The sequence below is a fragment of the Populus nigra genome, chromosome 16 (genome assembly GCF_951802175.1).
Source record: "Populus nigra chromosome 16, ddPopNigr1.1, whole genome shotgun sequence".
Taxonomy (NCBI): domain Eukaryota; kingdom Viridiplantae; phylum Streptophyta; class Magnoliopsida; order Malpighiales; family Salicaceae; genus Populus; species Populus nigra.
Genome location: NC_084867.1, coordinates 11,658,635 through 11,672,569, shown reverse-complemented (window position 1 = coordinate 11,672,569; position 13,935 = coordinate 11,658,635). Strand labels below are relative to the sequence as shown.

At 37.4% G+C, this 13,935-nt stretch overlaps 1 protein-coding gene across 1 annotated transcript; it reads left to right on the top strand.

The window, feature by feature from the left end:
- The first annotated feature begins 1,845 nt into the window (after nucleotides 1-1,845).
- Nucleotides 1,846-8,682, top strand: LOC133675112 (uncharacterized). The gene is made up of 3 exons (XM_062096389.1): nucleotides 1,846-2,225; nucleotides 2,747-2,957; nucleotides 3,629-8,682. The coding sequence occupies exons 1-3, from the start codon at nucleotides 2,067-2,069 to the stop codon at nucleotides 8,395-8,397; spliced, it is 5,139 nt and encodes a 1,712-aa protein (XP_061952373.1). The 5' UTR covers nucleotides 1,846-2,066; the 3' UTR covers nucleotides 8,398-8,682.
- Nucleotides 8,683-13,935: the final 5,253 nt, after the last annotated feature.

Genomic DNA, 13,935 nt, shown 5'->3' with positions numbered 1-13,935 from the left:
ATTAGTTATTTTTTTTTTTATGTTTTCAGATCGTTTTAATGTTAAGAATTAAATTTAAAAAATATTATTTTAATATATTTCTAAATAAAAAATATTTTAAAAAGCAATTGCTATTACAATAACAAACATGTTCACCATGTCTTGACATGCATTTATCTAATACATGTAGGGTATGGTCTAATTGTATCAGTCTACTTATTTATCTTTCTCAATACTACTCGTCTCTTTGTCGTATCCTTTGTGTTCTTGCTTCGAAAACTCAAAGAAGTAGGTATTTTAGAATATGATAGTGGTTACTTTTTAAATTACTTTTAGCTTAAAAATAAATCAAAATAATATATATATATTTTTTTAAATTACTTTTTAACAGAAGTCGGGGTTTGGTGCACGTATTAACTCTAGAATTACTACAGTTATCCGAGTAGCAAATACCATCAAACAAACTATAACTAATTTAATGAGTCATGTGCAGTTTCACAGTCTGAATTAGTTCATACATACACATGCATGACTTAATCTTTGAAACAAGTATATGACTACAGGCAGGATCAACCAGGTAGCATTCCTTGGCGACACCACGACTCGCACGATCCGCTATGACTTGTACAAGCCGTCGCGCTCTGCCGAATTCGCATATGCGTGTAGGCTGTCATTGTCCGCAGCAGCTCCTATTTTCATCAGCCTACCCCCTTGATGAATTTTCCTGCCTGGCCCGACCAGTCCAGCGTCCAGATCAAAACGATTCAAGAATATAAAAAATAATTTTAAATAATATATTTTTAATTTTTTTAAAATATATTAAATCACCCGACCAAACTCCCTCATACTCGTAGACTTGTGCGGTCGAATCATAGAGGACCATTCAATTATTATTAAAGTTTTTCAGCACAGTGAAAAACGAATATTTGAGTTCACTTTTCCATGTTTTAAATTTGATAGCCCTTTTCTTTTCTTTTGTCTAGCTTTGGCTTCCACCTTTACACTACTTCTCCAGCAAGTTTTCCCCTCTTCCACTACTCCGAGTTCTTTTCTCTTTTCCTTCGAGCCTTTTCCTATTTATGCTTAAAGAGAGTGAGCAAAACTTATTTTACTTCGAAAAACGACCATTACAACACTAAGAAAGATTCCATGAATAGTTTCTGTATAATAAAGCTTTGGAGGGGAAGATTTCCCTCATCTTGTTACAACAAGCATAAAGCTCTTCTCAAGAAAAAGAAAGTATGAAACAATACCATGAATAGTTTCTGTATAAAAAAGCATGATAGGCATAGTTAATCCTATCTTGGATTCATGGAAACCTTGGTGGGATCAGTACTCTCTCTCTTTTATAATCCTTAACCATATGCCTAGGGGTTAAGTTTATTATGAGCACTTCTCGTGGATGACTTTACTTTTTCATTATGTAAAAGTAAGTGAAGTATTTTTGTTTATATAACTTAAGATATATTCTGTTCGGTATTGGAGTTTTAATTGTATTTTTAATTTTTTAATTATTTTTTTAATTTTTTTGAATCATTTAATATGTTAATATAAAAAATAAATGTTTTTAAAATAATTTTAAACTATCTTTTTCATTTTATGCCAAAAATTTTACATAACAAGAAAATGAATGTTCAGAAAACAGAAAAATACTCTAATTTTATGGAATAATAAACTAAGTAAAAGAAAAACCAAACCTTCCTTTTTAAATACAATATTTCTACGCTTGAAAAAACTAGTTTTCTAATGTTCTAAATTTGTACTGATAAGGAAAAACAAATTTTTTTAGGTTCTTTCAATTATTATTTAAATATTTCTATGCTTTTTTTTTTTCCAAGTCAATGCCTTTCCTCTTTTTTCCGCCACTCCTACCTGTACAAGTTTCCTTCCCTATGGAGTTTTCTTAGTTTCTAGTCTTCACTTCACTACTCACTACTACAGCTACCGCTACCTTCTACTCTTTTCGAGCTTTCTTTGTTTCCTTCAAACCTCTGCTTTCTTCTCTCTTTAAGACTGTAACTACTCAACTTCGTGTTTTTCTTTTTTGGTTTCTGGGTGTTTTTTCTTTTCTGTTTGCAAGGGCAACAATGGCAACTCCAAAACAACACATAGAGCACATAAGAAAAACTACATTCTCAATAGGAGGAGAAAAGAACCCTTTGGCTCCTATGCTTGATCAGGCGGTCAAGTATCTTTCTGCTGAACTCTACGCTAAAGATGTCCACTTTCTTATGGAACTCATTCAGGTTTTCTTTCTTTTTTATCAATGTGACCAGACAATGCTGTTTAGTATGTTCAACGTTGCATGTTTTACTTTATATGTTTTATTTGCCCTTGATCTATTCTTTCTCTTTTAATTTTGCAGTCGCTGATTGCTTTGCTAGTGATTAAAGTTGGAAGCTGCAAATTTCTGTTGTTTTTTGTTTTACTGAATTGAAAAGCTAAGAGTCAAGTTGAGTCAATGACTGCCTTTTTTTTGCTTTTTGGCTGTGGCTTTCGGTGAAAAAATGGGTTCTTGTTGTTTTTCTAATTGAAATGAAGTCATCAAGCTACCTAATTTTGATCATTCATGGTCTTTAACAGTTAATAAAAATGAAGAAGGAATGAATTGCTATCATTATAATTTGTTGAATTTGATAAAAAAAAAAATTGTGCATTTTTCATGTTAAAATTTTGGATATTTTAATTTTTGTAGCAGTTATTTTGATCTGGTATAATATGCATAGTTTACTATCCTTTGATTCCAAGGTGAATTTTCCTTTCACAGAATGCTGAAGATAATGAATACTTGGAACCGGTGGATCCTTCACTTGAGTTTGTCATAACATCTCGAGATATAACAAACACTGGTGCGCCTGCTACTTTGCTCATGTTCAATAATGAGAAGGGTTTTTCTGCCAAAAATATCGAGTCCATTTGCAATGTTGGAAATTCCACTAAGAAAGGGAACCGGAAGCGTGGCTATATTGGGGAGAAAGGTATTTTTCCTTGCTCAATTTCTTGTGCAACAGTGTATTTTATAAGTTGTGCGCACTTCCGAGCTGCCGGCTTATTGCTTGTGTCGTGTTGTTTCTCGGTTGTGTGACTGGCTAGAGTCTTATAGCTTCTGCTGGATCAGGGATCCTGATTCTGAATGTGTAGTACATTTTTGTTTTTTAGTCTATATTTGCTTCAACGACAAATGAAAAACTTGCATATTAGAAACTGGTAAACCCCTGTAGTTTTATATGGAAACTCAACTAATTGAACCTCGTAAAGATGTCTGCTTAAACATTGCATTGCCAAGGCGTTGAGCGAAGCACAACACAAACATGCAAAGCATATATATGGCAGTATGGGTTGTGACATGATGCATTCAAGAAAGGTAGTTCAGGAGAGATCAGTTTACTTAAAAAAAGTAAAAATTAGCTGGAAAAAGAAGAATGAAAAGATATGAACAGAAGATCTTTTCAACTTTGGAACACAGGTTACTACTGCATTAACCATACTGGACTAATGGAGAGCTCATGGAATGACCATGAGTTGGCTAATAAATCATGATAGAGGTGGATAGGGTTTGCAACTGTACCATTTAGTAATCCATTATTGAGACACCTCTTATTTATCTTCAATTCTGTTCTAATAAGCTTTGCTTGGGTTTGGTATGCAGGAATTGGATTCAAGAGTGTGTTTCTTATTGCTGCTCAGCCTTACATATTCAGCAATGGCTATCAGATACGATTCAATGAAAAGCCCTGTCCACACTGCAATCTTGGATACATAGTTCCTGAATGGGTTGATGATAGCCCATCTCTTTCTGACATAAAACAGATTTATGGTTCCGCTTCTACCCTCCCAACTACTACACTGATTTTGCCTCTGAAGCCTGACAAGGTGAACCCCGTGAAGCAGCAGCTGTCGAGTATTCATCCTGAAATCCTGCTGTTCCTTTCAAAGATAAAACGCCTTTCTGTCAGGGAAGAAAATGAGGATCCCAGGCTCAACACTGTTAGTGCAGTAGCTATTACGAAAGAGACAAATTTCGTGCAAAGGAAAAACATGGATGCCGAGTCCTACACACTCCATCTGTCTGCAGATGAAAACAGTGATGAATTTGAAAAAGAATGCAGCTACTACTTGTGGAAGCAGAAATTTCCTGTCAGGCAGGAAAACAGAGTCGACATGAGAATGGGAGTGGAGGATTGGGTGATCACTTTGGCTTTTCCTAATGGAGAGCGCCTCCATAGGGGAATGAAGTACTCCCCTGGAATATATGCATTTCTTCCAACGGAGATGGTGACCGACTTTCCCTTCATAATTCAAGCAGATTTTATTCTAGCATCATCAAGGGAAACAATACGATGGGACAACATATGGAACCAGGGAATTCTTGATTGTGTTCCCTTTGCTTTTATCGAAGCATTAGTCTCATTAGTCAAAACAGTGGATGGCGCACCAGTATCCAGTTTGCCTCGAATGTTCAAGTTCTTGCCGGTCGATAAACCCCCCTTTGAAAAGTTGAATTCAGTGAGGGAATCAATTAAAGTGAAGCTGGCTGAAAAGGATATCATTCCAAGTGAGTCATACACAGCACAACAGTTCTTTCATAAACCACGTGAAGTTGGCCGATTAATGCCTGCTTTCTGGAATATACTGAAGAAGACAAGGGAGCGAGGAGTGAGCCTGCACAAACTTTCATCCCATGGTTGCTATGTTCTGAATTCTTCATTTGATAAGCCAGAGTATGATGACATACTGGATTTCTTGGGGGTGAGACCGGTAAGCAGTGAGTGGTATGTAAAGTGCATTCAAGGCTCTAATATTGTAATGGGAGTCTCAGAGGAAACGTACCTGGAGCTTCTTCATTTCCTTGCTGTTAATTGGCAGTCCGAGTTTCACAGCACAGGCATGGGGAACATTCCACTAATTAAATATGTGGGTACCGATGGGAGCGTGTGTTTGTGTTCTGTTAATGAATCTGCTCAACTGTATGGTAAAACTCTGTGCCTATCACTTCAATCTTCTCGTGTCTCATGGTTGATTGATTGGAACAGAGAGTTCCGATGCATGGCAAATCATTTTTTTGTGCCAAGAACCACACAAGAAGCTATCTGTTCATCATCTAACAAAGAACTTGTGTTAAAATGGCTTGTAGACCTGGTTAAAATCAAAGCTTTAAGTGTATATCATTACGCAGATCTCTACGGAGATCAAGTCAGTTGCGACCGGAAACTTGTCATTGCCTATGCTCACTTCTTACATCACTCATTCTTAAATGATTATCTATCGGAGAGGGAAGTTGTTTCTTTGTGTGGTAAAATGCCACTTGTTGATAGCTATGGCCATGTGATCAAAGCAAGGAATGCGGTTCTAGTCCCAGCTACTGAAAGCAAATGGGTGCAATTGATTGGTTCTAATCCTTGGAGGGGAGAAAGCTATGTTGAGTTAGGAGAAGACTACTTGCATCCTGCATATTTTGCTGGCACAAGCACGGTGGGAAACCAACTCATGAATTTCCTTAAAGATTATGTTAAGGCTTCTGATATTCCTCACATATCTCCCCCCAATGCTGGAATACCTACTGCATCAACACCACTTACCAAACAAAATGCATTTCTGCTGTTGGATTGGATTCGTGAGCTGAAACGGAGTGGAATTGGCATTCCAGAAAGGTTCATGGCTTGCATACAAGAGGGTAGCTGGCTGAAAACTACTATGAATGGCTCTCCTGGTTACAAACCACCATCACAGTCATTCCTACTTCCTTCAAGCAACAGAAGGTCAAACTGGGGAAGCATTTTGCAGAGTGCATCTGTGCTTGTCGATATTCCTTTGATAGATCAGGGTTTTTATGGTCTTAAAATTACTGAGTATAGAGAGGAGCTACGGACAGTTGGGGTCATGTTTGAGTATGGAGAGGCATGTGAATTTATCGGGAACCATCTCATGTCTTTGGCAGCTTCATCCGCTTTAACTAAAAGCAATGTTATCTCCATACTGAATTTCATCAGATTTTTGAGGATGAATCTTCTTTCTCTAGATAAATTCATTGGCACAATTAAACAAAAAAGGTGGCTAAGAACTTGTTGGGGTGATAGGTCTCCGGTTGGATCTGTTCTATATGATCAGGAGTGGACAACTGCGAGGCAAATTAGTAACATCCCTTTCATCGATCAAGATTACTATGGCGAGGACATCCTTGTTTTCAAACCAGAACTCAAGTTGCTTGGCGTTGTCGTTGGCTTCAATGGAAGTTACCAATTGGTTGTTAATTGCTTTAAATCACCTTCATGCTCATCTACTCTGACAAAGGAGGCCTTTCTTCTGGTTTTGGATTGCATGCATCATTCTAGTTCTGCTCACAAACTAGTTAATGCAGTGAAAAGTACAAAATGCTTAAAGACAAACTTAGGTTACAAATGTCCTGGCGAATGTTTCTTGTTTCATCCTGAATGGGGTTGTCTTCTAAAGGTTTTTGATAGTTTCCCGTTGGTTGATAGTAATTTCTATGGAAGCAGCATCATGTCTCACGATACGGAGTTGAAGGAGCTGGGAGTAAAGGTAGACTTTGAGGATGCTGTCAGAGTGTTTGTTCACACTTTTATGAAGCGGGCATCTTTGTCTTCCATTACAGAGGAAAATGTGTTTTCATTCATATCATGCTACAGAAAACTGAAGGGAACTCCAAACAAATTTCCTTCAGATCTTAAGAAGTGCATCCGCGAGGTGAAATGGCTGCGGACTCGGCTTGGTGATTATAGATCTCCAAGAGACTGTATTCTGTTCGGTCCTGAGTGGGAGTTAATTTATCCAATCACTCGCCTTCCGTTTATCGATGACAGCGACAAATACTATGGGAATGGCATTCATGAGTATCGAAAGGAGCTGAAGAGTATGGGGGTCGTTGTTGAATTTAAAGCCGGTGTGAAGTATGTGGCTGCTGGTCTTCGCTTTCCTCAAAATCCACGTGACATAGCTCCCGGGAATGTGCTTTCATTACTGGAATGCATCCGTGCTTTACTGCAGGAAAAGGACTACTCCTTTCCCGATGCTTTTCTGAAAAATATTTCTCGAGGATGGTTAAAGACCCATGCTGGTTTCAGGTCTCCGGGTAACTGCTGTTTGTTCAATTCCCGGTGGAGTTCCTACGTGAGGCCTACTGATGGACCATTCATTGATGAAGATTTTTATGGTTCTGACATTAAATTGTATTCAAAAGAGCTCAGTGCAATAGGAGTTGATGAAGAAAAGGTTTGCTCATTGCTTGCCAGTCATCTTGATTCCCATTCTGAATTTGACACTATAGTTCGAGTATATGATTGTCTGAGAGAAATTAAGTGGAAACCAGATAGTGATGCTACCAGAAAGATTTGGATTCCAGATGGACTTGAGAATGGAATGTGGGTTGACCCAGAAGAATGTGCTCTGCATGACAAAAATGGTCTCTTTGGTCTGCAGCTGAATGTATTGGAGAATCATTATAAGCCAAAATTACTTCATTTCTTCTCCAGTTCATTTAATGTTAAATCCAACCCTTCATTTGATGATTACTGTAAGCTTTGGAAGGTTTGGGAAAGTTTAGGAAGACCAGTGACACATGCTGAGTGCTGTGCTTTTTGGGAGTGTGTTATGATGCAAAGGAGCTCAAGGACAGAGAGAACCCTTGCTGATGATTTGGTAAAGCTACCTGTTGTTTTGCGCTCTGGTGAAATTCTGTTGTCCAGCAAGAGTGATGTTTTTATTGCTGATGACCTTCTATTAAAGGACCTATTTGAGAAGTTCTCATCGCGCCCGATATTTGTATGGTGTCCTCAGCCAAACTTGCCTTCTTTGCCTCGAACCAGGTTGCTTGAAGTCTACAGGAAAATTGGGGTTCGCACTGTATCTGAATCAGTGCTGAAGGAAGAATTGTCATTGGCAGATGGAGTAGAACTTAGTCAGATGGATTCGAGTGATGCTGGGATTGGAAAGGAGCTGATTAGACTGATTCTTGGCTTTCTAGCAGATCCTTCTCTTGATATGGAAGCAACAAAGAGGCATGGAGCTGTCCAGTGCCTCCTGAATCTTAAGGTGCTGGAGACTATGGAGCCAATTACTGTAAGCTATAGTTTATTGCTTTCTGACGGGGAACCTCTGAAGGTGAAAGCAAGCCGTATGATTCGCTGGGATAAAGAGTGTTCAAAGTTTTTCACACAGAAGATGGATAAAGCTGGCGGCCAGAAAAATCTTATTGAATATGCAACCTCTTTTTCTGAAGTAATAGCTCGGGGGGTGTTGTGGGATAAAGAAGATCAAATAAAAGCACTCTCTGAACTGATCAAGTTGGCTTTCCTCCTGAATTTTGATGAACAAGCTGTTCAATTCTTGATGAAATCTAATAATCTTCAAACTTTTCTGGAGGACGAGGAGTTCCTTAATGCTGCCTTCCCTTCTGTTTAGGTACGTGTGAACCCCTTAATAGTTACAAGTTCACAACCTTCTGTTTTTGTCCTTTGCTTCTTCCAGCACCATTTATCTGTCTAAGCAAGTATAATTTTGTTAATATGTATGATGGTCTGAACTATTGGATCAAATATGTTACGGAGTTCAGCGGTTAAGCTGGTTCAGTCCGTCTACTATCTAGTGAACTTGGGTGGGTGTTTTTCAGCTTTGTTTGCTTTGCAGCTGTATGCATGGTCATTTTGAATTATAAAATGGTGTGTTCTTAAATATGTTTGATGGAAATGTTCTGCCCCTGCCCCTGTGTGCTCGGAACTCATGCATGTCCTTATGCCATTTTGATTTAATTCTTCTACCTGGGATGAGTCTTGGTAGACTTCTGTTTGTGCTAAGAAATATTATAAGATTTAGAGGCATATAGGCCCAACACAACTGCATTGCAGGACAAAAGTGGAGCTCGATATTCCTATGCATGATCATGCTTTATCAGCAGGCATCCGACTGTCATGCATACAACAGAGCAAATAACAGAAATCATGCAATTAGCATTCTAATTGGAGAACTCCTATCACAGAGCTTTGCATATGGAAAATCGATATAGTACTGCTCACGTGGTTTTATGTGCCGTAATTGCCTCGTAATAGAATTTAGCCAAGTTCATTGTTTGAGTCTTTGAGGTATATAAACTTGCTGTTTGTTTGATATGAGCAAATAGTGAGTACCAATAATATTGACAGTCCGAGTTCTTTAATGAAGATTTTGTGGATTTGTCATAAGCATTTTGGAAGAATACATAATTTCTTCCTTCTGTCTCTTGGATTAGAAATAAAATTGCTTTCCAAACAATGGATAAAACCATGAAGTATAGAGTCTATGGCCTCCTAACAAGGTGGTTAGTAGCAAATGAATATTTTGGAGAAAACCATGAAGTATAATCACCATCAACTTTTTCTGACATAGCCGCAGATAAAAAAATTTTTAGTTAGGTTCACTGTCCTTGAAATGAAACCAGCTATTGTAAAGCTATAGCATGCGTCTATCTTCGGGGGGGAAAGTGAATGCAAGACTGAGCAAAGCACAATATATTAGGGATAGAGTGAGGCCTCTTACGAAAGTGGCAGGTATGGAGAGCGGTGGAACTGTGTCCTATCGAATTTCAGTCCCATTTTGCTGAAGGATAATATCTGGAGTAGTATTATGGACAGCATCAGATAAGGGCACCTTCTGAGCTGATCAAATTGGCTCAGTTGCTGGAATTCATCAAGGGAACGCTCAGGTTTCTGTTGAAGCCCAAGAATCTGAATATTTGTCACTCGGGATGATAGGTTTTTCAAAACTCATCCAAATTGCACAGTAGTCCTTTGGAAAATCAATATCTTGCGAATCTTCTATCAAAAGAGGCAAACATCAGTAGGAGCTCCAAAAGGTCCTGATTGTTAAAATAATTAAGATCAAACGCAAAAATAAAGCTAAAATTCTGAATAATCTGTATAGCATGAGTGCTTAGTCTTAACCTAAATACAAATAAAATATATATATATATGTTAAATTGAAAGTACTATTCTACCCTTAATAAATAAGACTACATAAATATTATTTAACATCTCCCCTCAAACTCACGATGCGGCAGCTACAAGCATCGAAAGTTTGCCAACTAAAAAACAAAAACGAGAGATGAAATGTGTCTTGGTAAAGAAATTCGCAATTTGTAAGGAAGAAGGAACAAAAGGCAAATCAATGGTGCCATGCTTGAGATGATGACGAGTAAGATGACAATCGATCTCAATATGCTTAGTTCTCTCATGAAAAATCAAGTTGTGAGCAATCTGAATAGAACTCTGGTTGTCACAATACATAGGAGTAGGATGAGAAAAGGAAACTCCATATCAGCAAGTAACCAATGTAACCAAACAATCTCTTTGGTAGTAGATGTCATGGCACGATATTCTGCTTCGGTGGATGATTGAGAAACAATAGATTGTTTCTTGCTTTTTCAAGAAATAAGAGAATCACCTAAAAAGATACAGAATCCGGTAACAGACTTGCAATCTGTGGGATCACTACCATAATCAGCATCAGAGTATACACACAACTCCAAGGAAGAGGTGGATGAAAGTAAAAGACTTTGAAAAACTGTACCCTGAAGATATCGCAAAATACGAAGAACAGCTGCCTAGTGAACAGTAGTAGAAGAAGCAACAAACTGACTAACAACATAAACAACATATGCAATATCTGAACGAGTAATGGTGAGATATACCAAACTCCCAACAATAGTGCGATATAAAGTAGGATCTATCAAAGGTAAACCATTAGAAAAAGAGTACATTGCGTTAACCTTAATGGGAGTATCTACAGTCTTGTTATCAGTAAGTCTAGCCGGCTCAAGAATATCTGCAACATATTTTGACTGAGAAAGAAGGTAACCTCTAGGTGAGTATGCTACCTCAATACCTAGAAAATATCGAAGATAACCTAAATCCTTCATTTCAAATCGTCGAGCTAACTCTGTCTTTAAAAATGAAATACCATCAATGTCATCACTAGTAATAATCATGTCATCAACATATAAAAACAGAATGATACGACCTGTATCAGTGTACTTAATAAAAAGAGCAGAATCATGATTGCTAGAAACAAAGCCAAGAGATGAGATTACAATAGAGAATTTCTCAAACCAAGCACGGGGTGCTTGTTTGAGACCATATAATGCTTTCTTAAGCTTACAAACATATCCAGAGTCATATGAAATTCCAAGAGGGGGTGCCATATAAATTTCTTCTTGAAGATCTCAATTCAAGAAGGCATTTTTAACATCAAGCTGAGAAATATGCCACTGGCAAATCAAAGCTACGACAATAAGAGTACGAATAGTAGTTATTTTTGCAACTGGGATAAATGTCTCTTCATAGTCCATACCATACTGTTGAGAGTATTCTTTTGCAACCAGCCTAGCTTTGTATCGCTCAATAGACCCATCAGAATTAGTCTTGATCTTATACACCCAACGACAACCAACAACACTTTTACTAGGAGGTAGAGGAACTAGATCCCAAGTATTTGTCTTATGCAAAGTAGAAAGTTCCTCATCCATAACTTGCTGCCAAAGCGGATCAAGAATTGCCTCTTTATAGGAAGAGGGCTCAAAGAGACAATGAATAAAAGCTAAAAAGAAAGTAAATGATGAAGAATAACAAGAATAAGCAAAATCTTTTAATTTTGTGGACTTACGAATACGGATGGACTGACATGGAGGTGGATCCACAATCTCAGATGAAGCTTGAGGGGTTGTAGATGAGAATGGAGCTTCAGGTATGCCAGAAAGTAAAGTACCAGTACCTGCAAAGTTATGAGTACATATTGATCGAACATGGGGAGAGGTATCATTACCAGAATCCTCAGAAAAGGGATCTATATGAATAATATCAGATTTAGTCAGGTTATGAGTAGTGGATGGAATAGAAAAGAAAGATATATGCTCAAGGAAGACAACATGACACGACATATAAAGTTTCTGAGTTATTGGATCAAAACAATGATACCCCTTTTTACCTTCACCATAACCCAGAAAGACACAAATAACGGATCAAGAGGATAACTTATTGCGTTCTACATGAGGATGAATAACGAAACAAGTACAACCAAATACTCTAAATGAGGAATAATCAGGGACATACCCATATAACTTTTCAAAAGAAGATAGACCCGAACTATGAGAAGATGGAATTGTATTAATCAAACTTATAGCAGTAAGAACAACTTCTCCCCAAAACTCACTAGGAACAATAGTAGACAACAAGAGAAAACGAGCAGTTTCGACAATGTGCCTATGTTTTCTTTCAGCAACACCATTTTGTTCAGAAGTATCTGTACATGAAGTTTGGTGGATGGTTTCATCTAAGGCAAGCAATTGGCAAAATTTATTAGAGGTGTATTCCCCACCCAAATCACACCTAAAGCATTTGATCACAGCAGAATGTTGAGTTTTGATAAGAGCTCGAAAAGCTACATATATCTCAAAGAATTCAGAACGATGTTTCATTAAATAAACCCAACAATAACGAGTATGATCATCAATAAAAGAGACATAATATCGAGACCCTTCTTTTATGGAAATAGGAGAAGGTCCCCATACATCAGAATGAATCAAATCAAATGGTGAAGAAGAAACAGAAATACTTCGATTAAAAGGTAAAACAGAAAATTTTGCCAGTTTACATCCACTACAATAAGAAATGTCACAAGTTTTCTAATTTTCTAAAGCTCCCGTGGATGCCAAAAATCTCAAACGAGAAGACGAAACATGACCTAGATGGGAATGTCATAAATAAAAACTAGAAGATGAAAGACTCAAATGAAAGGAAGACAAATCAACCGTAGTAGTAGTAGTTGCAGCAACAACAACTAACACTTTTAACTCATCCAAAATATATAGTATATTCTCCCTACGACCTATCTCAATCAGCTTTTGAGACTGTAGATCCTGTACACAACAAAAAGAACCAAAAAACATGACTAAATAATCACTAGAATCACATATTTGACCAACAGACGCAAGATTCAATTTGAGTTTTGGAATAAGATAAACATTAGGGAGAGACAAGTGAGGTGTGACAACAGAACCAACACCTACTAAGGGTATAGGAGTGCCATTAGCAGTCATAACAGGAATGAAGGACAAAGGGGACACAGAGGTAAAAGATGAGGAATCTGGAGACATATGATGGGAAGCACTAGAATCCAAGACCTATTCAGAGTGTGACATACCTAAGAAACTATGAGGCAATTGACCTATGTAAGAAAAAGAGGACATTGCTTGTGGCTGCAAAGAGAGAAACTTCTGAAATTGCTCAGCCAAAGTATTGAGACCGGTAATAGAGCTTAGGGAAGCTACTGCTGCAGTATTATGGTGTGGTGGTTTATAACCCTGAAGTGGTCTATGAACATTAGATTGTGTGCCAGACTTTCAAGTTTGATTCTGCTGTCTCAACTTAGGACACTAAGTCTTCCAATGACCTTTCTGCTTACAGAAACTGCACTTATTGAAGCCAACCCATGTTTAAGGCTTGTTATGATGATTAAAGAATGACTTAAAAGGTACTGAATAGAGATTACAGAAACTAAACAAATATTGCAGAAACTAAACAAATATCGCAGAAACTAAACAAATATCTTCTTAAAATTATACGATTACTCCATAACACAAAACGAATTTGCAGAAATTGAACGCAAATACCAAATTGCAAAAGCTGAAGGGAAGACGAAATACCAAAATAATTGTAGAAACTGACGAAATACCAAATTTTGCAGAAGCGGAAAACAAAATCTCACTCCAAAGTTGGATCTGCGAAGTTGTGTTCAGGATTAAGCCTCATTCAATAAAACCGGCTTTGATACCATGTTAAAATAATTAAGATCAAACACAAAAAGGAGGTTAGAATTCTGAATAATCTATATATTATAAGTGTTTAGTCTTAACCTAAATACAAATAAAGTATATATAAGTTAAACTGAAAGTACTATTCTACCCTTAATAAA